Here is a 27,081-nt window from a genome sequence, read left to right as displayed (position 1 = left end):
TAGTTAACAATCTAAGAAGGGGAATGATAACAAAAGGCTAATGCGGGAATAAAATGCGCAAAGTGACAAGGGTTAAATGAAAGGAAAAGACGAGGAGGGTGATGACATAAAATTGGAAATGATGGGGAATGGAAAGTAAATAGTTACTGTTGACGAGCGTCGCAAAAAAAATACACCACATATACCACAGATGCATGTCACTTTATGAAAAATGGAACAATACACAATTTAGACATCTGAAACATGGGAAGGAACACACATTGGTTCAACCTTTAAAAATCAGTAGTATTTACAACGTTGGGGAGTTTAAATTGGTTTAAGGCGGCACTCAGGGCCCAAACATATACTTACATGGCGATACATTATATCCTTCCAAATAAAATTCGAAAAAAATGTCATGGTTACATTAGACGAAATAAAATACAGAAATTATCATGGTATAAATATACTATAGGATTCAGCCCAATTATCACGACAAAAGGTTTCGGTGTCTTAAAACAAGATAATCACCTACAGGGCCCGATGAATCAAGACAGAAGACGAAAAATAAAATAGTCCGGAAGGTTAATAGCTGCCCATGAAAAAGTCTTCAACTGGGTCTGGGTCCATCACATTCAATCAAACGAGGATGGCTGAAAAAGTGTAGAATACCAAGCATGCGATATGCCTTAAAAAGGGGGCTCATAATTTCTTTTAATAAAACGGTCGATAATTTTTTTATCAAAGTATTACCAAGACCAATCGTCCTACGACGAGTAGAAGAGTATAAACCACATCTCAATCGTAAAGGAGTTTTTAGATTATAATAAAATCTTTACAAAAATGTGTACAACAATGGCAGAACTTACGTAATTTACAATAGAACGAAGTGTATCGGTAATAAATATATCTTGTTCATTAAAAATATCCACATGATCGCATGTCTTAGGATAACTGATCACCTTTCAAAATTTAATTTTATTTGATTTAATTCCGCCCAATGTTTTTGTTTAGGCAAAAAAAATTTCTTTAATGGGGCCCCTTAGGCCGTTTTCCTGGATGGAAATTGGGCGTGTCACTTTGAAAAAAACGTCCGGAAAAGTGCAAAAAATGTCCCCCCTCGCTGCACCGTTAACAGAATTAAAATTAAACTAAAAAAGGGGGGAAATTTGAAAAGAAAAACACCGCTTCTTTTCCCTTAATGTGACACTGCCGTCCATTCCATAAAAGCGGAGTTTTTCCCCAAATTAAAAAAAAGCGTGTGCTTAAACGAAAAAAAAAAAGGGCGAAAACAAAAAAAAGGGAAATTTTTAAAAAGGGGACAAGGTTAATCCCTGCATATTACAGATAAGACGTCAAAAGACAAAACTAAAAAACAGGCAACCTAAGGGTAACTAATTCAACATTATTCAAGTAGGAAAATTGAAACCACTCAACAAGAAAAATGCAAAAAAGAGAAAACTTAAAATATCGCAAACACAACAGTAATGCTGAACGATCTTTAAAGATCACGGACAATGCCACATTAAAGCCAGATAGACTGTTTGACTTATGTTCTGACAGCAACAGGAGCTTCCAGTGGCTAATTGATCGATTCTGCAGGTTTCTGAGAGGTCAGGTGAAGACCGCTTTTTTGGATAGTTACCTGCATTTAATTTAAATGTTTAGTTTCACATATATTACAGTTTTTACATATTGTCACACGATAAATGATAAAGTTTACCGATAAGGGGCGGGACTTATATTATTTTATTTGTTTGAAGTTTTTATGCCACTGACTCTTGTTGCTGGATCGTGTGTGGGTTGCTGCAACGTTCATTTAACACTGCCTTTCCTTGTTGATATTGTTAATCATATTTTAGCGAAGGCAAAGCAGCCATATATTAAAGGAAACTTCCAATATAGCAAAGTTGAATGCGTTTACTAAAATGTAAGGTGTTGTCTATTCTATGTGAAAATTGACAAAAAAAATCTTCCGGGTAACCATCTTGTTTAAACATCGTTGCAAAACAGTCGTGCATATGATATAATGGCGAGCGGAGGAATTGCGTATATATGTGTTGCGATAGTTGCAGTATGTTATTCCGTGTGTAAGTTATTTGATTTATCATTTTATATTAAACGCAATTATGTAATGTCTTTTTACATGAATAATGACAAAAATGCAATATCTAATAAAATATAAATGTAGTCATTGTTTTGTTTGTGATACTATTCCGAATCCCCTAGGAAAACATAAGGGTTGTCCGCCTCTCGGCTGCATTCTGTCGAACGTCCGGTCGTTCACGGAAAACTTGATCCCTTGATAACGCAAAAAGTACTCGAATGTCTTTTATGAAATTCAATTTTGAAATATTTGTAGATAACCAAATGGAGATTAAGTATTTTCTTCCTATGTTGAAAAATATGGTTGCTATGGCATTATATAGTCTTGAAATGTTGCATATATAGCAGTATTTGTGAATACACCAAAATGTACTGGTTGGGGACCACCAAAACCGGACAACCCCGAAAATGTTTTATTTAGTATTTTCTTTGTTCAATGGTTGTCAGTGACTTTTTTATCAACAATAATTGCATGTCTCTTCTAAAATTAAGTAAATAAATTTATTTCAACCTCCATAAATGGGAATATTTTAATGTCTACTTCATTAAATCTCAGCTACGAAGAGAACATAGCTGAACTGTGTCAAATGTTTTGTTCTCTAGGTTAAAAATTATGAAATCTGTACAGAAAAATGTTCAAAAAGTGTCCAAATAATGGTCTTCAAATTTGCATCTCGCTGTATGTTACCGGAAAATGAACTGCCCGTTTGTCAGTTAAAAATTTTCTTCCAAAATGTTGCCAATAGTTCCCTAACGAACTGAACAGAATATATTTATTTGCTAAATAATGCCAAATTAAAAAGCAAATATGATTCCAGATATTTTCAAAGTTTGATAAAAAAAACTACACGGTAAAAGTATTGTATATTTCGTATGATCAAGCTTTAAAAACAGCCCCTCATTGTGGTAAATTGTAGGGATATTTTGAATAAGGCTCTTTATATAGGGAAATGGTCAAATAAGTGTTTTACGTGGGTGGTGTATATACATATGAAAATATTTTGCTTAGAAACAATCATTTTGCTCGTGTATTTGTAACCTGAATGATATTATAATATTATGTTTCTTAACAATGAGCAATAGGAAAACATTTTTGATGATATTATAGATTTTTTATAGTTTCCTAATTTCTGAAAAAAACTTCTAGAAGCAAAGTTTTAGTTCAGAAAATATCCATATCTCATAAACCACATTGCAAATTTTATTTAAATTGTGCACACAGGTGACCTTTAAGACATATAACTGTCCTATATTGTCAATTTTACAGTTCCTTTTACTTCCCATTACCCTTAAGACAAGTTTTAAGTTTGATATCAGAAGATATAAATTTTGACATAATGCCTGCTTTTCATTCAAAGTTATCAATAGTTTCTGTCCTTGTCACCGTGAACTTTATAGTCAAAATTGAGATATTGAATATAAGGATATGTTTGGAAACTTAAGAAAAATTGAGACCTCGAAACCAAGGTCAAATAACCTGTCCTTTGGGTACATATGTTTATATTGGTAAAAGAAAGAATGGTAAGGAGCTTTATTAAATTTCAAAGGAAAGAAAATGTTATATGTTTAGTTTTTTTCTTTAATTAAGAATTTAACACTGATACCGTTTCAAGCTGGCTTATTTAACGTTTCAAGCTGGCAATTAAATAAGCGAATATTAATACGAACGAAATAGCTAATCCCACCATGACAGGGTTAACCTTTCACAACGCTTTAGAACAGTGGGATGTACTACACACATGTTCATGCACATCATTTATTTACGGCATAGTCAGTTGTGTCATTTGTGTAATGTTTATAACAAATTGATTCCCGTATGATATTCGTTTTACGAGTAGTTATTTTAACTTTACTTTTTGTTAAAGCATAAAAACTCAATACTATTATATCAAGTGTGTTGTATATTATTTAAATTTAATTATTTTGATAAATATTGTATTTTACGACAGTTTAAAGTGTAACTGTAATTAAGATCTGTAGCATGCAAACAAAACTGTCCATACAATTATATTAATGCGTTTTTGTCCCATGTGATATTTGGATAGCTAGAACTTATTTAAACTATTTGCATTGTGTTACCATTTTATTGTCTTTGTCGTGAACAACACACATTTTTTTGTTTGGCTGTCTAGCTTATTTTTCCTTGTCTGTACAAGTCCCTTTATATTCGTCTTAGATTTGTCGATAAAATGTCTAATTTATCGGTCCGTTGGTATCTGCACAATTGTAGTGCGAAGCAGGTGCTCGTTTACATTTGAACGATTTTCATCACAAGTGTAAATAGCGACTGTATAAAATACAAGCAATGAAGGCTTTTGCAACCAAACATAAAAGCTGTTATTTAACATTTGATGCATTTAAACCCCGCATCTTTTAAGATAAACTTCGTGCTTGCATACGTTAAGTAGGTCAACGACTAAATAAGTCGTAGATGGGGGAAATAAACATTTCATAAATAATAAATAAATACAATTTGTTACTGCGTTTCATCCTGTAAGCTGATTTTTTTTAACTTCCTATTTTGTTAGCGTTCAACTATATAACTTAGCTATGTCATACGTAATGCATATTTCCTTAGCAGGTAGTAGATCAAAATCATTATAAAGAAAGTAATCAGGTCGAAAGTGGAAGGTTTATGCCTACACTTCAACAAGAACTCTTCAGCATGAAACACTCCCCCTCTCTCTCTCTCTTTTTTTCTCTGTCTCTCTCTCTCTCTCTCTCTGTCTGTGTCTGTGTCTCTGTCTGTGTGTCTCTCCCTCTCTCTCCCTCTCTCTCTCTCCCTCTCTCCTCTCTCTCTCTCTCTCTCTCTCCCTCTCTCTATAAACTGGATTGTTAATGACTAATTTTAATTGCTTTGTTAACTGAACAAATTGTTACTATTTAAAACAATTTCCGAATGTTGTTGTCCCAATATTTCCATCGTTACATAAACAATTCTATGAGTTTAATGTGTTTTATCATATATAATTTATTTCTAACAGATAGCTGCGATGACAATGTTCGACTTCTCAGTGGGTTACACTTAAGGAGTCCGCAGGTACGAACCAAACCATTGAATGGAGGAAAGGAAATATTCTTAAGTGATGCCGCTAATATATCTGGATGGTATAGTACAACGCTTGATGGTTGGCAATACATCATGACAGACGTTTCGAATAAACCCCACTTCTTGCAATGTTCTACGTACAAGCCTATCTACTTAAAAGGTGAATCGATGCCAAACATAGAAACATATTTAAATCATTTACAGGATATATAATTATGTATAATTAGTTTATTTCAGTGTAGATATTTTAGTGTGCCATTTACAAATAATGGGACGAAACTCTAATGTTCAAACAAAACTTGTTAAAGTTGAGTTATACGAGTTATACGATTTTTCCTTTCGGAAGAAAAGAAAAACCTGATCACCTGAATCTAGAGTCTTTTAATACACTGGTTATAGTCATAATGATTGTGTCTAAACATTGTAAATTCATTTTTTTTACCGGCTAATATTACATGCTTATATACGTAAATTATTACAATATATTTACTTTAATTTATCCTTTGTTATTTTTTTTCAGAAAATCATACTTTAATAAACGATCTTGGAGAGGATCCGACTGACATAGTAGCTTGTGTCCGTAATGGTAAAAAGCAATGTAGTACACAATTTACTATTCAAGTGAGAAAATGCAAAGACGAAATCCAATATCAATTGAAATCAACTGCACCGTACAGCGCCTACTGTTTTGGTAAGTACTGAATAATATGTTAAACTTTGCTCGTTTAAGTTCTGTTAAAGATAAAGTCTTTTCTGATCACGTCAGCAATATTAGAAATGGAAAATCGCTCGAGAACGATAAAAACAATCAAAAGGTGAATATTGTCGACTCAGTTTGAGTTTCTGTACTTTAGATAAATGAGAAGTACAACACTAACGACCAGACTAACCAGTATTCAAACTGAATTGGTAAACTAACTGACATCAATGCTCTAGAAGAACAGAATGATTATAACAACAGTAAGATAATGAGGAAGGGGCTTTACAGCTGTCGTACATCACATTTTTAGTTTTCTTTATTCGAGAGCGTATAGAACGGTTCTGAGAAAATATAATAATGTTTAATGCTTGTCCAATCTAACGCTAATATGTGTATGCATGCTAAGTGGACAAAGCTATTCTTTTACATGCAATTCTTTTAAAATCGTCGCTATCGGAACATAAGAATGTGACACTTTTTAAGACAGTATATACAGTAAAAACTCTAAAAACCGGACCCTGTCCGGACTTGACCAAAAGTCTTCAGAAGATTAATCAGGAATTAAAACAACACATTGTCTGAAATATATATTTTAATTGGCTTTTAAAAAATGTAATTAATGGAATTTAGTATTACCTTTTTGCATATAATTAATATCCAAACAAAGATAATTTCAAGGTCAAAATTTTAAGCAAAACAGGAATCATTTAACACAAGTTTCCCAATTCTTTTAGACATTTTTATATTAAAAAAACAAAAACAATAAATTTAAAACATTTTGAAAATTCAAATAATACCTATACAGGGAAACACACAGATGATGACAGAGCTTTAATTTAATTGCCAAATAGAAATTAACACACACTGACAAGTGTTTTCACACCTACATAGATAAAAAGGAGGTGATCATTAATTGGTAATTCAACATGCCACCAGTTGAGATTATGTTTTAATCAACATTACAATACACAGGAAGTTGACACTTACAAGTGATGTCCGGTTTTCAGAGGATTTTTTATGCATGTTTAGCATTAGAAACTATAGAAAATCGGCCGGTTTTCGGAATTTAGAGGTTCCGGTATTCAGAGGATTTTTTTCAATGCACATAGAAGGAGAAAATACAGGACTTTTAAAATGGTCCGGTTTTCAGAGGATTCCGGTTTTCAGAGGGTCCGGTTTTAAGAGTTTTTATACACAATAAAAACGCATAATACACACGCGATACACACGCGATGTTAATGTTGCGTGACGTTCTGTGAAAATGACATTCCCGCAAATCTTTGCCGATGACATAATTGATGATTTTTAAGCCATAATTTGAACTGCTATGTTTTCAAAAACAAAGTGACATCGATTATGCGACTCAGTCGATTAAAAAATGATCAGAAAGTGAAATGTTCAGCTACCGAGGTCTTCAGTCCTAGCAGACAAACCTCGCACACTGCAAACCTGACGACGGAGACACTACACGATATATGCAAATCTCATCCACAGTGCGGAGCTTGCCCTTTGTGCTTTCGTTTTCGCACCTTGCACTGAAAATGGTATTTGCAAACATTCCGGCATCAGGCTTCACAGAATATTCTGGTGGATATTTTGAGACTGAATGATTTGGTTTCGGCAATAAGTCAGCATGTAGTCGGAGACAGATACGCGATGAAGTCCAATAGGTCACATATTTTGCCCCAAAACGTACATACGAGTATAAAACCTAATTTAAACATAGTGTATAAATGATTGTTATGAAATATAGTACTATGGTCAAATATAGATAGAAGAATCTAGTAAACCCCCTCGTATTTTTCAATGAAAAAATAAACAAAACAAAAAACAGTACATTATGTTCTTATGCCAGACAGTTTATAACATCAAGCCATGTTTATCAAAATAAAAGTCAATGTAACCTTTATACCTAAGCATTCATAGTACTATATATTGTATGGTTGTAAGACTTTTTGAGAACAATGAAAATGTTTGTGTCATATGTAAAACAGGAGACGGAAATATCAAAGGCTGCCTACAATACAAAATAATAATAAAATGTTACCGACTTGTATTGTATAAACATGGCAATATACCGATGGTTATCAATCTAAATAACCTTAAACACATGCTGAGACAGACTATTTGAACTTGTAAATGACAAATAACATGCCGCAAAATTATCCATTTGTTCATAATTATGTTAAAGATCATGGAATAATATATATGTCATGCAATTTTGTCTTTCTACGAATAAATTGTGTTCTCTTTCAAAACTTTTGTTCACGAAATCCATAAGCCCGGAAGAATTTTCTTTTCTCTTAAAAATCTCAAATTGACCCACTCCTTCATTTGCATCATCGACATATACTTTTCATGCTTTGCAATTATCTTGAGGTCCAAAAGGTGTGCCATAAGCGATGCTGATCAAACTTGTTCAATAATACTATCATACAAAGTCTCGGCTCCTTTAAACAAGAAGCCCTAAAAATGATGCATTATATTACATTATTTTTGATTTCTGTTGAGAGTTAGATAAAAAATATTTAAAGTGAACTTAAATGGAGCTGAACAATAATCATACAGAAAGACGAGAGGCCTGATTACTGTTTTATAAAAGAACCCAAACTCTGATTTTCTTTTTTTAAGTAGGCCTGCAAAATATTAGGTTTATTAATCTATCACATTGTTCATTTATAAAACGAATATAATAATTATGCTATTTGCTGAAGAAAAATAAACAGGAAATAACAACAAGTTTATTTATCTTTTCCCAGAAGGTCATAGACCCATGTGGTATAATATGCAAAACATATAATATGGCAAACGTGCAAAACTGACATGATCTCATACATGCATTACAATAGCACATTTTACATAGGAAATGAAAACATATACAATGTATTTACCTATTAAATGATTTACATGCTTATAGTAATTCACAATAAAAGGCATTGTTTGAAAAATAATAAGGACTGATTATTGTTTTCGATATCAAGCGAGAGTTAATATAATTATCTTCTTCTTTTTTGTTTGTTCTTTCTCTGAAATATAAATCATGTAAATAGTTCAATTAATGAAAACATGTAGTATAGATTGTGTTTGAGCATTGATAAATAAAATCAATTCATATTGATTTGTTCTTGATTATATACAAACTTATTGAGCAATTGATTGATTATTTACTTAAGTATTTTCAGCTTTCCAAAGTGAACATTATGATAGTAAATACTAAGAGTCTAACAAAAAAAGGCTTAAAAGAAAAGTTTACATAAATCTAGATATAGGAACAATGGAAATATATGATAATAAAAATATTGTACAAAATATAACATTGTGAAGTTCAATCATTAATTATACAAAGTTTTATGTTGATATCTCTTATACATGTAGTTTTAGAGTTTCATAGACAAGATTTTTTATAAGGGAAGATAATTCAAAAATTGGGCAAAACAGAGTATTTTTGTACTGCACTTTTACTCAATGAGATCTATTTACTAACAAAGTTTCATGTTGATATCTCTTATAATTTTAGAGTAATATCCCAGACAAAGTTCAAAAAGTAAAAATAAACAAAGGACAATAACTCCAAAATTAGACAAGGCAGAGTTATGAATCTTTTGCACTGCATATCTACCCATAGAGATATATCTACCTATAAAGTTTCATGTTGATACTAGTATCTCTTATAGTTGTACAGCTATGCCCTGGACAAGATTTTCCTAAAAGGGGAGATAATTCATAAATGAGGCTTAACAGAGTTATGGTTCTTTTGCACTGCAATGAAATATATCTACCTACAATGTTTCATGTTGATATCTCTTTCAGTTTTAGAATTATGTTCCGGACAAAGTTCAAAGTGTTAAAATTAACAATGGGCAATAACTCCAAAATTAGGCAAAAAAGAGTTATGGTTCTTGTGCACTGCACATTTACTCATCGAGATCCATTTACCTACAAAGTTTCATGTTGATATCTCTTATCTGGTTTTAGAGTTATGTCCCGGATAAGATTTTTCTAAAAGGGGAGATAATTCAAAAACCGGGCAAAATAGAGTTATGGTTCTTTGACACTGCACTCCCTCTTAATGCCCTCTACCACTGTATGAAGTTTAAACAAATTATCTCCAAGGGTTTTCAACTTATGCTCCGAAAGATAAATTCATTAATCAAATTGCTTGTTTTGTGTGTGTGTGTGTTCCGTGAATGCTTAGTGCTTTTAACACCTTTCGCACAAAATGGCTCTATTGCCACTTATTTTATTTTATACAGAAAAGCATAAACTTCTCAAAAGATCTGCAATGTTTCTTGCTCCGGAAAATGTTGACTTGGGAAGAATATATGTAAAACCAGAATTGGATTTTATATCGGATCAGCTAGGTTTTTTTACTCAGAAAGTACCATATTTGAAATTTTGGTGTCAATTCAATAACAAAGAAGATTTATTCTATACAGTTACATGGTAAGATATTTTCTGAAATAACATTTTTATTTGCATGTTTATTTACATTGCTTTGTGTTGATGCATTGTCAGATATTGTTTTCAACTTTTCTTAATTTACCTTTTTTATTTGCATATACAAGTATATATATACTATACAATAGTATAAAATGCATTTTTATTTTTATATCATTTTCTTATCAATCATTTAATGTATTACAAATGTGTGAACGTTATTTTCATCCTTAATTCATTATATATATATATATATATATTTAAAGCTTTTTTACCATCTCGACAAACGGATCCATTTGAATGTAAACGTGTACTTTTTATACAGGTATATTGATGAAATTCCCTTAAACGAGACAATGGGACCAAGTACAGATATGGCTGATCTTGTCTTAAACGAAGATCATTTGACATCAAGAAACATTCCTCTTGGGATATACGTAAGAAATTTCTGAATTAGGCTTATGATTGTTATCACACATATTCATCTGTTTCATTTCCAATGATGAAGTTACTGTAAATAAATCCTGAATCATATATCTGATTCTAAGCTCCTTGTCCTTAACACTTACTTATTCCCAGAATTATAATAATATCAAGTGTCAGGTTAAGATCCTCAGTTTGCTAATGCTGTTTTGTATAACATTAAATGCTAAAATTATAACCAACATTGAAATTTTGTTTGATGTCTTAAATTCACATGATTTTTCCGTTGCTCCATGAGATATGGTGCTAACATTTGTTTAATTAATACTTTTTATAACAATCATTAATTCACAGGTTATAAACGTAAACATTATTGCCACACATTCGGTTTTGGGGAAATCATTAAGGCTGGATACGTATTCAGTGAAATAAATTTTTAATTTAAACCACAAATTGTTGTTCATTGTCTTAACTAAATCTGATAGTTTTAATATTCAATACATAAACTTATAAAACATGGAGACGGAATCATTCAGTAAATATAAATACGCTTGCTTACTGTTTTCCCGAATTTCAATTAAAATTAATCAAATAATGGCAACATAACAAATGAGCTTATATATGGGTCTTCTTCAACAGATAAGATGTGGAGTAAGTGCCTCGATTGGTGTCAATGGAATGTTCACACCTATGAAAAGGAGTTCAAAATTTTACGCAGGGATCAAGGTTTTTGTATCATTTCACAATTTTTCACAAAATGTAGTCACGCATCATTCCTCATTATAATCGCTACAGTTTAACTTAATAGTAGATTATTTTCTGGAATAAAGTATGAGAAAGGAATCGTAATAAAAATGTGTATAATATGTCATTTTGTGACATCTGCAAAGTATGAATTATAAATTGTAAACAAAATAATTTGCAGAAAAGAAACAAACTGTCTCAAAATGTTGACAACAAATTATTATTATTGCAAACAGATAGATTTGATAGACTGCGGATTTTTTAGAAGAAACTCTACAGTAAAATGCACAGAATACATTATTGCAAAACATTTCTATGTATCTTGTCACAACAGCGAAGTATGCTCTCTGATACATAAACTTAACATGTGTTTTCAGTTGATATTCACTCAATTTTCTATTCAAACAAATCATTACCCAGACTGAGACATTTTGTTAACTTTATGTTGTGTATAATGTATGAGGTGAATAAACATTTGTAGTGTGTACTTTACCATAAGCGATATATAATACGATTGGATAGAGATCATGAAGAATCTCTCATTATACAGTCATTGCATATGTGATTTGGGAACAGTCAAACTGTTGGCCCGAAGTAGGTGTAGTGTTTTGAACTGTTGCCCAAGGCCGTAGGCCAAGGGCAACAGTTCGTAACACTTTTCCCGACACCGAGGGACAAATGTTTGACTGTTCCTAAATCACGCATGAAATAACAGTTTTATTTTCTGATCAACTACTGTTTTAATAGTACTAGCAAAATAAAAAAGGAAGAAAAGAAAACAGTTTTGCACATATGTTAATAATTAAACTTAATACTTTAAAGTGCTATGTCATGTCACGTCTGGTTTATGATCAAAATCGATAGACGCTTTAAGTGGGAATCCTCTATGACGTCAATGACGTGAGAGCACGCGAGGGAAACACTCGAAACTATTGACCGGTCAACAGTTCGCGAATGTGGACGTTTTTAGAATTTCAGAAAACAGTAAAAAATACCAAATTACATTTATATAAGGTATCGGGTAATATAATGTAATATAATCATTTATACAAATTTAAATTTTTTCATTTATTTCATTTCTTGAAAAATATTATTTACAGATTACGAATAGAAATATATATCTTGATAAGGCAAGTTCGGCAGTAATACAAATGGTTTCAACTGTCCCAATTGGTTGTCGGTACATTATTGGTCTAGGAATGTCTACTTCCATGACTTGCAAGTCAGTAATTAAACTTTTCGTTGATAATGATGATCATTTGCAATGTGAAAGGGGAACAATTTTAAACAAAGTTCCGGAGGAAACAGGATTTCAAAGATGTACACAATACATAATGGTAAATTGTTGTTGTTGTTTTGTTGTTGTTAGCCACAAGAAACTTGCTCAACTTGTTTTAATAAAATATTTATCGCGCACGGAATATGTATATGAGAAAGTGGTATGCGTTTTAATTAAATAGTAAAACATAATTTTTAGATATCATTTTCGTAACATCAAAATTTGACTGGTTGTGATGATATATATAACACGCCTATGACCATTGCCGAATAAAACATTTTTTCCCACTTAACTGCTACCAAAACTTCAGTGGCAAATGCCGACGTAATATTTCGTTAGCAGCTGCTTTTTGACGTACTTATTTGTGTTATTCTGACCTTGACATTTTGCTCCATATAAGTAATTGTAATGCGTTGTTACACATGTATTATTTCGGAAACTAACGAACATTTGTCAAGAACCAGTAATATTTCGGAAGAGCTAAATACTGTTCTTATATCAATGAATTCAATATATCAAGAATGTTAGCCAAGCTGCATTTTATCAATATGAAGAAATATTTTGTAATCAGCCTAAAACCAAGCAGTCTACCTTTTGAACAGTACTGTTGTAAATCTAATCAAATACTGTTTAGAAAATATTACTTTAAAAGGAAAACCCCGCGGAAACACACAATTTCGTAAATGAATTCTAACATGCAACACTGCATACTGCAATAAGATCGTGTATTGTAAGACTTAAAAAAATAATGAATGTATCATGTTTGATTTTCTCATCTTATCAACTTTTACCGTTTTTGCCTTCGCGGTACATGAGGTACAAGGGTTATCAACTACATGTAACACAATTATGAAAACATCTGTTATATTATGCGGAAATATACCGTTATATTCTGACTGCTAAGTAATGTTTTTCTTTTATTTTCTGTTGATGTTCGGATGACCCAAAGGCGGAGTTTCACATGTAAGTGGAAATGTGCGTGCTCTAGATTTCGCTACATTGAGGTTGCACTTAAACTCATTTTGGTGGTCTGGACACCAAAATAAAAACGGATGTCGCTATGAAACCCATTTTATTAAACATATGTAGCTATTTCTGTTTTTTTATGAAATTTATAAAATGCAGCTGTAAAGTCTGTGAAATAAACCACTGGTCTATTGTGACCTAAAGTATAAAAAACAAAATTTTGATTAGATAGTATTTGCTTCAATGGCATATAAAGTGCCGTTGTCTCGTTTTTCACGTTAAACTTATATATAATGTGTTGGCAATATTATAATATTGAAGGCCCTGGCTGAGGGAGATACATGGGACCCAAGTACTCAGTTCAACTTTACCATAGTGACTTCGGACCACAATTATGATGATAAAGACAAATTCATCCTTAAACTTCAATTTGATGAAACAATGGGTCACACAATTTGGAGACAGTACTTCTTTCCAGAAATAAAGGTACAGTTTGTATTGCTGACCTCATTGGTATCTTAAAAATTTAAACATAGAACTCTTGTTAAGCAGATCATAATTAAGCAATATTGAAACAAATCTTAAATAAAATATACTGATATTAAACATTCACGTACAATATTGATCTTGAGGATGTGAGAATTAGTTGCTCATTTGTATTTCTGTCGAAACTACGTGACATGTAAAGCTTCGTGGTGCTTCATTATGAAGACTTTAAAGACGCACATGCAATAAGAGATTGCATGTGCTCTAATGAATCTTTCAAAGCCCATCGAAGTCTATTTTGTAATTAATTAAAAGGCGTGATGCCGCAGCAGAGCACAAACATTGTGTGTTTCAGAACAAAATTGCGCAAATAAATAACATTTTCGCAGTTAAGACATTTGCGAATAAAAATGAAATATATACGTTAAAACCTTTTAATTCTAAGAGTAAACGCGCTACGTTTGCTTTATCATTACAAATACATATATTTGAGTTATTTTGCATGTTAGCGTGTACATTTAGTGGTAAGGAATTTTTTTATTTAATTTATTTTTGTGACATCGTAAATAATCTTAAAACCAATACATTATAATACAATAAAATCATACTTCATTTCGAGTTAAAGCAAATGATTGCAAATTATTCTGTAAACACTTAATCAGATAGCTTACAAGATGTGGACATTTCTATCTGCGTATCTAGTTACAAATGCATGCCAAATGACATTGTTTAATGAGAAGATGTATACGAGTATACCGAGATATATATATATTAGATTCAAATAGAGAGGTCAATGCATATAAAAAGTTGAATACGTTAGAGCATTAAAATCAAAACAGTTTAGCACATAAAGTAACTCATTTTTAGTACGTGTGTTGGTATTTTAATGGCTCAATCTCTAAAATATGCTGCGGTTTTGTAGGAACCTTTGATTGACATCTTTCATATGTTTTGAGCATATTGGAATGATATTACAGCCAAATATCAAATTATAAAGTATTTCTAGCGTTAATTATGAATATAATCACAAATCTTAAAATTGTTCTTATCAGAGTAGTTATCGGTGTAATAATAATTTAAATCTCTCGGCTAGGTGTTTGTACAGAATATACTTGCCTACAAATCTAAGATTTGCAGATCTCAAAACGGTCAACATATGAGAACAGCCGACGGATAGTATGTTTTATTATATTTACTTATTAAAATCACATCAAAACTTTAATTGATATTAATTAAGAAAGTTTTAACATGCATGTGTTGTTTTATAAATGTTGTAGTGTCTTTAAATTTTATCTGGTGTTTAAGAAAATACATGTGAATGTTATTAGCTATGTATCTATGGATATAACAGCATTTCATGCCGAAATAAATCTCATTTTCAAAAACTAATACTATTGTGATTGTTTACTTATAAAGGATGCAATAACACTGAGATAACTCTGAATAATTGTTTATCAGAAAAAAAACATATTAATCAAAACTACGCTTTTCGTTTCTTTTCCGAATCAATGCATTTTATCACCTATCTTGCATCACTTCATACCTTGAATATTAAAGGCTTACATATCTTCATTTTCTTTAGTAAGTATATTTTGTTGTTGCTGTGTTGTTGTTTTTTTTTTTTTTTTTTTTTTTTTTGCTTTTCTTTTTCATTGATTTTTTGTGTGTTCTTTTTGTTGTTATTGTCGTTTTTTCCGAAATATAAATGCAATCTCGATTGATTTATTTTGACCCCGTCTTTAATTATACGTCATTATATGTTTTATATGGATTATTGACGTGTGTACTGGTTTGAAGAAAAAAAACAAGAACAATATATATGTTTCGAATAATACTTTCTATTACTAAGTAAACTCATTTATTATCATTTCAGCTATTATATGAATAGCGTGCAAGGAACATACATGCTGTATATCAATAAGAAATACAACATCGAAGTAAGTTGAATTAATGTGCAAATTGAATGATGTTTAAAAAATATGTGTTCATTAATAATAATTGCTGATGTGTTTTTACAAGTAAAATGTTTGCTTTATAATTGAGAATAATTTTACTTAGCGTTTCTGACATCAGTTTTAAAATGTATAAGTAGTTGATCTAGACATTTTAGATAGATTGTAGTATGTTTGTGTTAAAATAACTTGATAAAACAAATCTTTACCCATACACCTTGTGGCATTTTCACATTTAAAGTACTGCCGAAAACGTCATTCTGCAGATTTTCAAAAGGAAAAGTGAACACGCTGAGAAAGCGAAAAGTTAAATAACGATTATATAATGCTACAGGTACCTCAAGTTCAAAAAAGTCTTGTACGCAATAATGTTCAGTTTTAGCTATCACCTTGTATTGCCATACAGTTATTTGACGATTTTACATAAAATATGGCAAGACATTTTAAGGAATTTAAGTAAGACACGTCTTAGCAAAGGGCAGCTAGGGGAACATTTAATAGCAGTTTAGCAGTGTTAATTTTTTTTCTGAGTCAGAACATATGATATGGTTAACAAACAGCTCTTATTTAACTACGCTCTGTTACTTATTATCTCTTAGACTCAAGAAATCCATTATTGGAAGAAATGTAATTCAGAATTTCTCTTTTCCGTTGATGTTTTGCAATACGATTAAATCTATTATGTTGACCTACAAAATGATAATAAAAGGACATATAAGAAATATATCGAGGATTTGCCATTAAATAATTACAAAATTATTCACCTTTATACTCATAAAGCGCTAATTTCTGATTTCGAAAGTCGTCTTTTTTTAGCTTACTTCAATGCGGTGGTGATTATGCCATCTGCAAGGAAATATAAATAACTCATTGTTTAAAATAATATATTGTACAAATTAGTTGATACAAGTACACAATATGATTTGATTTTAAGACTCTTTTATCAAGACACTTTAACATTGGCAAAATACTGTTTAACTTGATGTTTATTGGTACGTTCCTCCCCTCTTTCCATTGCCCTTTTTCCCTCTTCCAATTTAATCCGTTGCCCTGCTGGATGCCTTATCAGTGTGTAGGGTTGTGTGTGGGATGCTGCGCTCTGGGAAAGGCGCCTTGCCTTGTTGAACTTATCTTTTAAGATAGAAACACATCTACATGTTTATGTCATTATCAATCACACATTAGTTTATACAAATTTATTTTAGATCATTTGTGTTGGAAGCTATAAGCTTATTGGAACACTCTCTCGAATCCGTTCCTAAACCAACCAGTACTAAGCAATGAGTGTAAAGTTTCTTGCTCAAGAAAACAACGGCTTGCCGCTAACCACGCGGTCAGCAATCCTTAGATTACTAGTCCGACGCGTTAACCACTCGGCCACGCCGCCACTTATTTATTGACAATTTAAACTTTTTAAACTCACCGATTATTTTTTGCAATCTCACTCTACAGAAACTTTTGAAACGTTGGCTAGCTCTAACTACAAAAAAAACAGTTTCGTACAAAGTTGATAATATGTGAAACTATTGTATGAGGGTGTTCAGAATAGCTTTATACTGCAACAGCAACATTGATTATATGAAATCAAAATTATGTAGTAATTGTAAATAAGAATCTTTCACATTTTAGTTCAGACATTTCAATACAAAATGTTTAAGAAACATTCTATACTGAAATGTTAATGTCAATTTCTTTGTAGACACTTTTCATTATATCTCGATTCGAATCATTTTTAAATGATATTCTAGTTTAAAACAATTTTATGATGTACGAAAAGCATTTTTCATTTAGTTTTAATTCTTATGATTATTTTGGTAAAGAATTTGTTTATACATTTTTATCGACATTTTGCTTAATCCTACACATTTTAATATTTTGCCTGACTGTTTAGTATGCAATAGATGGTTTGCGTTAACATCTGCTGAAGCACGAGGATGCAATAAATGCCCTTCCCAAGCTTCTGCAGATGTTCATTTACGGAAAAGGTGCATTAAATTAGTGCTATTTTGGCATTAAGGTACATGTCAAAGTCGGTTGTTCTTCGTTTCGATATTTGTATTTCGTACATTAAATGAAACCATTGATTGTAAGATGTTTTCCACATGTTACTATGATGTCATTTGATTTTTTTTATAAGTTATGATTATGTTTTGCTAATAAAAATACGTACTAGCCGTCATTGCAATAAGCTGCTCTTGCATTACGCCATGAACAACGAAGCGTGATCACGTGAATCTACACGTAAATTCACGTTTTGTCCTTTGTACATGTACGTCAGTCTGCGCAGTCTTTTATGCAAGAATGAAATATCTTGATTGTTCCTCAGAAATAAAATGAAACAAAAAAAGCAGAATGATGAACATGTATGTGAGTTTAGACAATGGCTTTATTTAGGAGCATGGGACAAATGTCATTTGATAACCGAGGAAAGCATAATTACTGTCCTGTATTGTTGATCAATGGTAAGCTCTAGAGTAATTTATTGAAGTATTAAAATACATTTTACAAATGATTGTATTTATCAACTGACGAAGCTTATTAAAGCGCAACGTGTTTTCAGTTATTTATCAACTTATGAAGCTTATATAAGCGAAATATGTTTTGATAAATTGTGTTGGTTTTCGATCTTATATCCTAACAAATGATTATCATAATTCCATTTGATAACATTGGAAATTAAAGGTACAACAAATTATAAAACAATGTGATTTTGGACCACTTCCTGCAAAATGTGCATGTGCTGTAGCAATAAGTGCTGGACAAGATGTATTTATGATTAATCGTTGTGGAATCCCTACATTTTTTGCGTTTACACAATGTGGAGATGGTGGGATCTTAGATGTTCAAAAGATAAATGATAATTTGTATAGGGTGAGTAAATTTATTTTCCAATATACTAGTAATACAATGAAAGGGGGGATTTTTAATATTAATATGAATCGATCGTTACCGTTGAGATTCAAACAATATGTCACACAAATGAAACATTATAATATACATATTTTGTTGAATTGAAGTTAGTCCTAGACAAAAGTTGTAATAATAGAATACCATTTAAAGATAGATTAAGGTTTATGTACTTAAAACGTACATTATACGTATCTAACTCAAAATTAGTGAGTTTTAAGATAATCAAAATTTCAGTGTTGTCACAGCTTGATGCCAATCTTGTCTTTATTCTATATTTGTAGGTGTTCACGCCAATAGGCACACGGATAAGCATTGCTCTCAATGCACACGCAAAATGGATGAACGTGGACATAACAATGGCTCCAAAAGACATGGGCAATGTATATGGGCTATGCGGACAAGTGGATGGTGACATGTTTAATGATTTGATACATAGACACAGCATCATGAGCTCCCCTCAAGGAACAAATTCATACAATAACCTTCCTGAATTTGTTGAATCTTGGAGGTAATAATGAAAAAAAGAACCTGTGAAGGGTTTGTATGATATTGTTTAATTTCTTACCTACCCATGTACAATATATGATAATCATTTCATTTTGTTACAACAAAAAGTAAATGTATTTATTTGAAATACTTTTGATCTCATATTAAATCATATTATGTTGACCGAAATGACATGTTTTAAATTTAAATATTTACTAGTTGTTCAAAATGGTACATGATCCCTAAGAAATTACCGGTAATTCGTTCAATTTAAATGCTTTTTTTTAAATTATCATGATGAATGGTAGCTATGCTTTAACGAACAGGATAGAAGAAAATGCAGAGGAAAATCTTTTCCGACCAGCCCTAAGAACATTAGCTCCTTGGGTTCGAGAAAATGGCTTATATTGTGTATGTAACAGTCTATACAGAAGTAACGAAGCATTGTGTTCACCAACTCAGTATCTTGAGTGTTCAAAAACAGGCTCTATAACAAGAACTAAATGTCGCATTAATGGCCGACGGAAAAGAAGAGCTGGGAATCACTCTAGTAAAGAAATTCACCGAATTTTGTCAAAAATCGCAGTTCAATTTAGTAGCAGTAAACAGGTAGGTTCCCGGTCATGTTTCTGCATTACAGGTTGTTTGTACAGAACATAAATTGACTTTTGTATTTCTTAATAGTTTCATATGAGGGACGTTCATTTTTAAAGTATACATTTTTATTGTATTTAAGTTTTATTGAGTTAATGTGTTGGTTATATACTATCCTACACTTACTGTACGTAAATTGAACAGAAATACTCACCTATTGACATCATACAGACTAGTGTCTTGAAAAACGTCAATTTACAAACCTGAGAAATTTGAAAAGTTTCATAAGCAAACATTAGAAACTATATTTAAGATATAATCATAATGATTGCTATTGTAATTCATTTCTGAGAAAAGTGATAAGGAACTTTTGCATGTATTAACATCGTTGAAATCAGGGTTGCTTACTTTCAGCGTGAAGAAGTACAAGAGATAGAGATAACAGAGGAATCTAAAAGTTTTTGTCGCAACAAGATATCCAGTATACCAGCGTTAACAAACTTAACGAATTTGGGCTTCATTGACGATGAAGATAATATTTTACAACAGTGTGAATTTGACTTTTCCGTTATTACAATAATCACTTTCAAATACACATTTAGAAAGATTTCTAACCTAATTACTTAATTCTTCTAATCTTTCACTTTTTATAATTTGTTATTTTGTAAGCCTGTAGGAGATGTTCATCATTAACTACCGCTGCATCATTTTATGAGAAAACATACCTCTTCCAAATTTATATATATATTTCATTCAACCACAATGTTTGTTTGCTTTTCTTTACATTTATAAATGCTCATGCACTATATTTTTATTATTATTCTTATATATGGCTCTCGAATATATACGATTATATATACATATATGTATATGATAACATAGAGAATGGTTCGTGTTTGTCTGGAAATTTAATTAAATAATAATTAAAATTTTATTTGATACTGATAATTAAAGTATTGTTTTGCTATTCGTAATTTAATTGCATTAGCACTGAAACACACTCATGAACAGTCTGTTTGTCAAATTTCTAGAGAGGATTTAAAAATCATTGTAACAGTACGAATTACACAATAGAAAAACACGTCTCAAACATTTGTTTCTTTTAATTTGATGAAGTCCTAGAAATAATGTCAGTTGTAAAACTTAAATTTCTGAACTTTATCTAGCTCTAGCAGAAAAGTTTTTACTTTGTTTGTTATAAAGTATAGACTTGATGTTTTCAAAACATTACGCCAATTATCTACAGTAAAGACTGTTTACAGTGACCTTCGATGGGAGAAAAGAAAAAAGGTCATTATAGACAGGGAGTCACTGTGGACAGTCTCTATATAATTCGGATATATGAACATATCATACTAATATTTTGTTGAAAAGCAGGATAGTACCATACTAAGGGTTTAAGTTAAAATTGCATGTATAATTGGTTAAGATTATAAACTTCACCATAACATTAGTATCTAAAAGTTACATATCCATTAAAATGTAATTTATATTGATAAATCTGTTTGTAAAAAAATGTTTAATTTCAATTTTACTAATGAGATGTTACTGTAGAGACATTTAATTTTGTATAATCAACCTGTTTACTTTACGGAGTTCAATGTATTAATAAAACATTAGATACAAATCTCCACATAATTTCTACAGATAAGTGCTCCGAAAAAAATTAACAATCGAGGATTCAACCATAACCACATCTTTAAGACGTTTGGTATTGTTTATCTTTACTCGCCAAAACACCGCAGCAATTATGTATATGCATGTGTCTTTAATCATTTTATCGGCGAAAATTGATTGAATTTGTCGCCATATTGTGTAAATGTCAACAAACAGCCACAGTGTATTAGCGTGTCGCCGATTGGTCAATGCAAACTGCCGTAGATACAACGCGCGTTCTGATTCGTCAATCGCATGAATACGTAATGAGAAAGATAAACAGAGTGAACTCTTGCCTTGCGGCGTGTATTGAACTTTGTTGATGTTGACACGCGTTCTTAATTAGCGGATTAACGGTAATTGGTTGTAATTGAGAGGTAAACAAATTATTAACAGACCTAGCGGCGTAAATAAGTATGACGGAAAATTATAAAAATCGGGCGACTGAAGCAAAGTCGCTGATTCGAAGGCGACTTCTTCGCCAAAGTCGTCACCTAGTTCAAGCCATGCTCCCCTTGCAAAAGTCGCTTTTCACGGCTCAAATACCGTAACGGGTGACTCAATGATGGTCGTTGTACGGACTAGACAGGGAGTCGCTACATACAGACCATTTATATAGTAAATACTGTTCGGCGCACCTAACTATGGTCACTATAGACAGAACGTCGCTATATACAGGGGGTCGCTAAGACAGTCTTTACTGTACTTTACATGAATAGTTTGAATAACGTATTCGAAATATTGGCTTAATTGTTAATTTATATTTACTGTAAAAATAATAATTCATTGTACTCATCTGAGAATGTGCTAATTTAATACTTTATACCACATGCACCATTTTAAAATAAATAATAATTAAGACTGATTGTTTGCTACTTAAAGGTAATGAAGGATACACACTGGGCAAATTTTCTTGTTGAAGCTTTCAATGATGGAGTTAAAAACATGTTGGATCTCCAACCAAAAATTGTTAAGAACAACTCAGAAAAGGTTAAAGCATTCTATGCGAATACATGTCCTATGAATTGCAGTAATCACGGAGAATGCATAGAATCTGGTAATACTTTATACATTAATAATTTTCTCTGAGAAACTATCAAAGAAATACTTATTTGGAAAAGCAAATAAGTAATTGAAAACAAAAGTTTTTAAGCATAGCTTTTATTATATTTGTGCAGTTATGTTTTATTTAAATTGTGGCATGATGCTACCATAAAGCCTCTCTCGCGTTTTCGTATAGCTATATATATGTTTCTGTATAGCTTTCTTGTCACATGAAGGAGTGTTGTTCGTTTATAGGTTATAATAACAACGGCAAACATGCATACTTATCATTATATATGTGTTTGTAATTCTTGATTAAAATGCATATTAGATGTTGTATATATTTCAGGCATATGTTCCTGTCTTACGTTCTACAAGGGATCTGACTGTTCAATAGACGAAAGGGACGGTCTCACTATTTTGGACATAGAAGGCGGGGGAGAATGTGATCTTGCAGACGGTGAAGCATGTGAATGTTTCTATGTCCGGTCTGAGAACATCCAGGATAACTTTACTTGTAGTGTAAACACTTCAAAGGTGTGTACATATAATCAAGTTCTCATTTTAAATTAAATTGATAATACAAATTCTTAGCATCAACTTCTTCATGAATCTGTTGCAATCAGGAGTTTTTTTTTACAAAAAAATGAGTTACCCCATCTTTTACTAGCACTTAATTCCTTTTTCTTATCAAATTGGCGAAGAAAAACACGGCGTTCCTCAAAAGTTTTTAATTTGTTAGAATTACATTACCAATTTCGGTCTTATCTGCATATGACATTTAGTTTTTCTGAAAAGTAAATACAAATTACCTTAAATGTTCGGAAATATATTTGTGGAATAAATACAAAATCATTAATGTTAATATGCCGTTAAAATAATGTTATGTTTGTATTAATATACGTTTTACTTTTTATATGTTTTTTTATTATTATCATTATTATTATTATTATTATTATTATTATTATTGCAAATAAGTGCTAGTTTTTTTTAACAAGACTAGTCATATAAGTTTCGATATGCTACGTGCAATTTTGTAATGTCTTTAACAAGTTTGTAATGCAAAATACTCTCCATAGATCTTGAAGAATGGAGCTGTAGAGCCTGTCTCATCTAGTTCGTCAATTGGTGGCTACGAGGATATTTTCACAGGTATATGTTGTGCCCCGAAAAGTATAATTGGGAATGACGATGTATTTGTTGCGCAATACACGGTGTCAATTAGCAACAATGGTATTCATTTTGGTAACGCGGAAAGTGTTTACGTCTTCGATTCTGTGTGTCAGCGCATCTCTACAAGTGAATCTGGAAGTAAATCATTCAGTCTAAAGGTACTTACTGTTGTATTCTTATTTGCACGCATGCTGCTAAGCAAATGTTACTATTCACTTTGGGTTGATAATATAAGACATGTCTTTTGAGGTATATACCTTGAAATTTCCTCTTGACTTTACTTAAATTCAATTTCACACTTCCTAACTGGGGCAAAATGTCTTATTTCAATGGCATTACCAACGTAATTCGTATTTTTATTTCCAAACTAGTAGGATTTACATCTAGATTTCAAAATATTTAAGACACAAACTGGCAAAATCTGATATGAATGCATACAAACAGTATATAACATACATTTTAGTGATTTCAATCCGTTTGCATGTGAAATTATAGATTTTTGTTGGATATTACGTCGCACCTACACAGTATATTATGTTGCGACTTTCCAGCTTTACTTGTTGAGGAAAAGTTCAAAAGCCCCTCTGCACATTATTTCAGACACGACCTGTCAGCTAAATAGAACCACCAACTTTTCAGAAGCTAGATATCTTATAACACTATTTGTCAAATTTAATTTTGTTTTTGTCAATTTTCTGACGTATATTACATTCAAAAAACAACCTAGCAGATTTTTGACGGAAAATCAACATTAATTATCCGTATTTAAACTAAATACATTAAAATATTATTTGACATTTCATTTCCTTTGAAATACTATTACATGTAGTATAAGGATGCAAATAAATCTAATAGATTACAGCAATAGTATATATCATGAAGGATGTAAGAAGGGGCAGCGAGTGTATTGTGAGTTTATTGGCTTCGTTTATTGGTTTGTTTGATTTTTTTTCAAATTCAAGGACGGTCATTGCTTTATTAGTGGCTACTGCTACTCGGACAACGAAATGGCACCTTTCGGATGTCGTGCCTGTCAATCATCTAAAGCGCTTTACGATTGGACAGGTAAATTGATATCGCTAACAAAACAGCATAGACAGATTTTATATTACCTATTATGATATTGTAGTGTATGGACACATTTAAAACATAGAATTTGCGTATGAAACTATACATGTTTTCCAAACGTATACTTTTCTTAAAATTAAGATTAAGAAATAACAAGAAACAATCGCTTATTTATTTTTATTGACAGTTTTAATGCTAATTGCTCTCATCACTTTTCATGTAGAGATCAAGTTAAGCAAAAACATGCTAAGTATACCTCATAAATGTTGCCTTTTAGGAGATAAAGTTATTTAAAATCTATTATATTGTATCAAAATTTGCGATTTACTTACAGATGTTAACCCGTGCCATAACGGAGGAAATTGTGTCGATAAAACAATCGGATATTACTGTATGTGTCCACCTGGTTACCGCGGATTCAATTGCGAGTATGGTAAGGAAGTCACGTATCATGTTGAATTGATTATTTTCATCTTAGCTTGTTATCACCGAAGCATACATAAACAGACACAATCGAACCAAGTCTGCAATATTTTCATTAATTTTTAAATTTGCAGTTTTCTGCCTGTCAACGCGATTTCCTTTTTATCCATGTCATATAATTTATATGCTTTATGTTTATTATACAACTTGACGTTAAACGTTATGCTATGGCAAATGTACACAATAGCGTAATCACAGATAACAATTACGATATGGTTTGTAAAAATTCGAAGAGCCGCTAAAGGATTGTAGAGGAAAATTTAGCTTGACGAGATAATTGGGATCCAAGATTTTATTATATCGGCGATTGTCACGTACGAGATAAAAAAAATTTCGTATGATATTTGTATTTGTATAAACGAGGATTCTGCTAACAAAAAGACAAAAATAATTAAGCTTTTTACTTTAAAGTGACATTATACCCATCCAAGTACAATGCATAAAACTGGTGAAAGTTACATAAAGCTATATTTTGCCGTTTTTTACATCCAATATTATAATTTACTTCGGCATGAAGGTAAACAAAAACTCATGCAGCCAAAATAAAAAATCTTGTAAATATTCACAGGTATTTACCTGAAGTGTTCATTTAATAAAAAGAGTAGGGCAGTCTTTTTATATTTAAAACACATTTATAATGATTCTAAAAGATTTTAAGCATCAATTGTTGTTCAATCGCCATTAGAACAGTCAATTTTTTGAAATATGTAGTCAATTAAGCTCAAATTGATAATGAAAATATGAGCATAATGTCACTTTAATAATATAAAAAAAAATCCACAGATATCAACGAATGTGCATCGGATCCATGTCAGAATGGCGGAAACGTGTATAGATTTGGTCGCAAACTTTAAATGTGATTGTGTAACGGGATACGAAGGGGACACATGCAGCATTGGTATTTGTATATTAAATTTAAAAAAGTGTATTTCTAAAACTTGAATACTTCTGATCTGAATCACGTATTTCAACATACGATTTTGATTTAATACTTATATTGTAACAAATCCGACATATTTGATTTAAAAGCACTGTGAGCAAACCCATGCCATTGTGAATTTGTATTGTTTTATTTGTCTACTTGTTATGTAGCTCCATATACAGAAATTCATAATTTATTATATAATATGATTGTTCTTAGATTTAAACAAATGTCTAAATAATCCATGTGAATGAGAATGGAGGAAGGTGTGAAAATCAGATAAACAGACGTACATGTCATTGTGCAGATGGATTTGAGGGTACAAACTGCGAAAAAGGTAGTTTCAATTCAAAACATGAAAAAACCAAACCAGTAAAGAAGCAAAAAATCAAAAACCTTTATGGGGTATATAACATCATCATGGTATCATATTATATAAACATATACAAACCAGTGACAGACATACAAATCAAACGTTCTAGAAGTGTTAAAACTATTTTCATGACTAAAATAGAACGGAATATAATGATGTAATCGCTGTTCAATAAAATAATTGTATATATAATAAACTTAAACAAATATTTTGCTAGTTTTTACGATTGCATTGTCGAAGCGTATATTGGC

The 27,081-nt window shown here is 31.4% G+C and overlaps 1 protein-coding gene across 1 annotated transcript; it reads left to right on the top strand.

Annotated features, from left to right (window-relative positions):
* Nucleotides 1–1,823: 1,823 nt before the first annotated feature.
* Nucleotides 1,824–26,360, top strand: LOC132717337 (uncharacterized; the record flags this gene model as incomplete). The annotated part of the gene is given in 20 exon segments (XM_060700777.1): nt 1,824–2,069; nt 5,070–5,294; nt 5,655–5,825; nt 10,088–10,277; nt 10,597–10,708; nt 11,334–11,420; nt 12,539–12,775; nt 14,005–14,169; nt 15,263–15,345; nt 16,043–16,106; nt 18,804–18,992; nt 19,313–19,539; nt 19,844–20,126; nt 20,526–20,678; nt 22,650–22,824; nt 23,161–23,348; nt 23,891–24,142; nt 24,947–25,049; nt 25,387–25,485; nt 26,319–26,360. Coding segments are annotated over 20 exon segments (3,106 nt in total), but the record flags the coding sequence as incomplete, so codon positions are not given.
* Between the last annotated feature and the right edge of the window lie 721 nt (nt 26,361–27,081).

Source organism: Ruditapes philippinarum, unplaced genomic scaffold (genome assembly GCF_026571515.1).
Source record: "Ruditapes philippinarum isolate M1 unplaced genomic scaffold, ASM2657151v2 ctg4282_1_1_1_1, whole genome shotgun sequence".
Lineage (NCBI taxonomy): Eukaryota > Metazoa > Mollusca > Bivalvia > Venerida > Veneridae > Ruditapes > Ruditapes philippinarum.
This window is presented reverse-complemented; position numbering and strand designations above follow the sequence as displayed.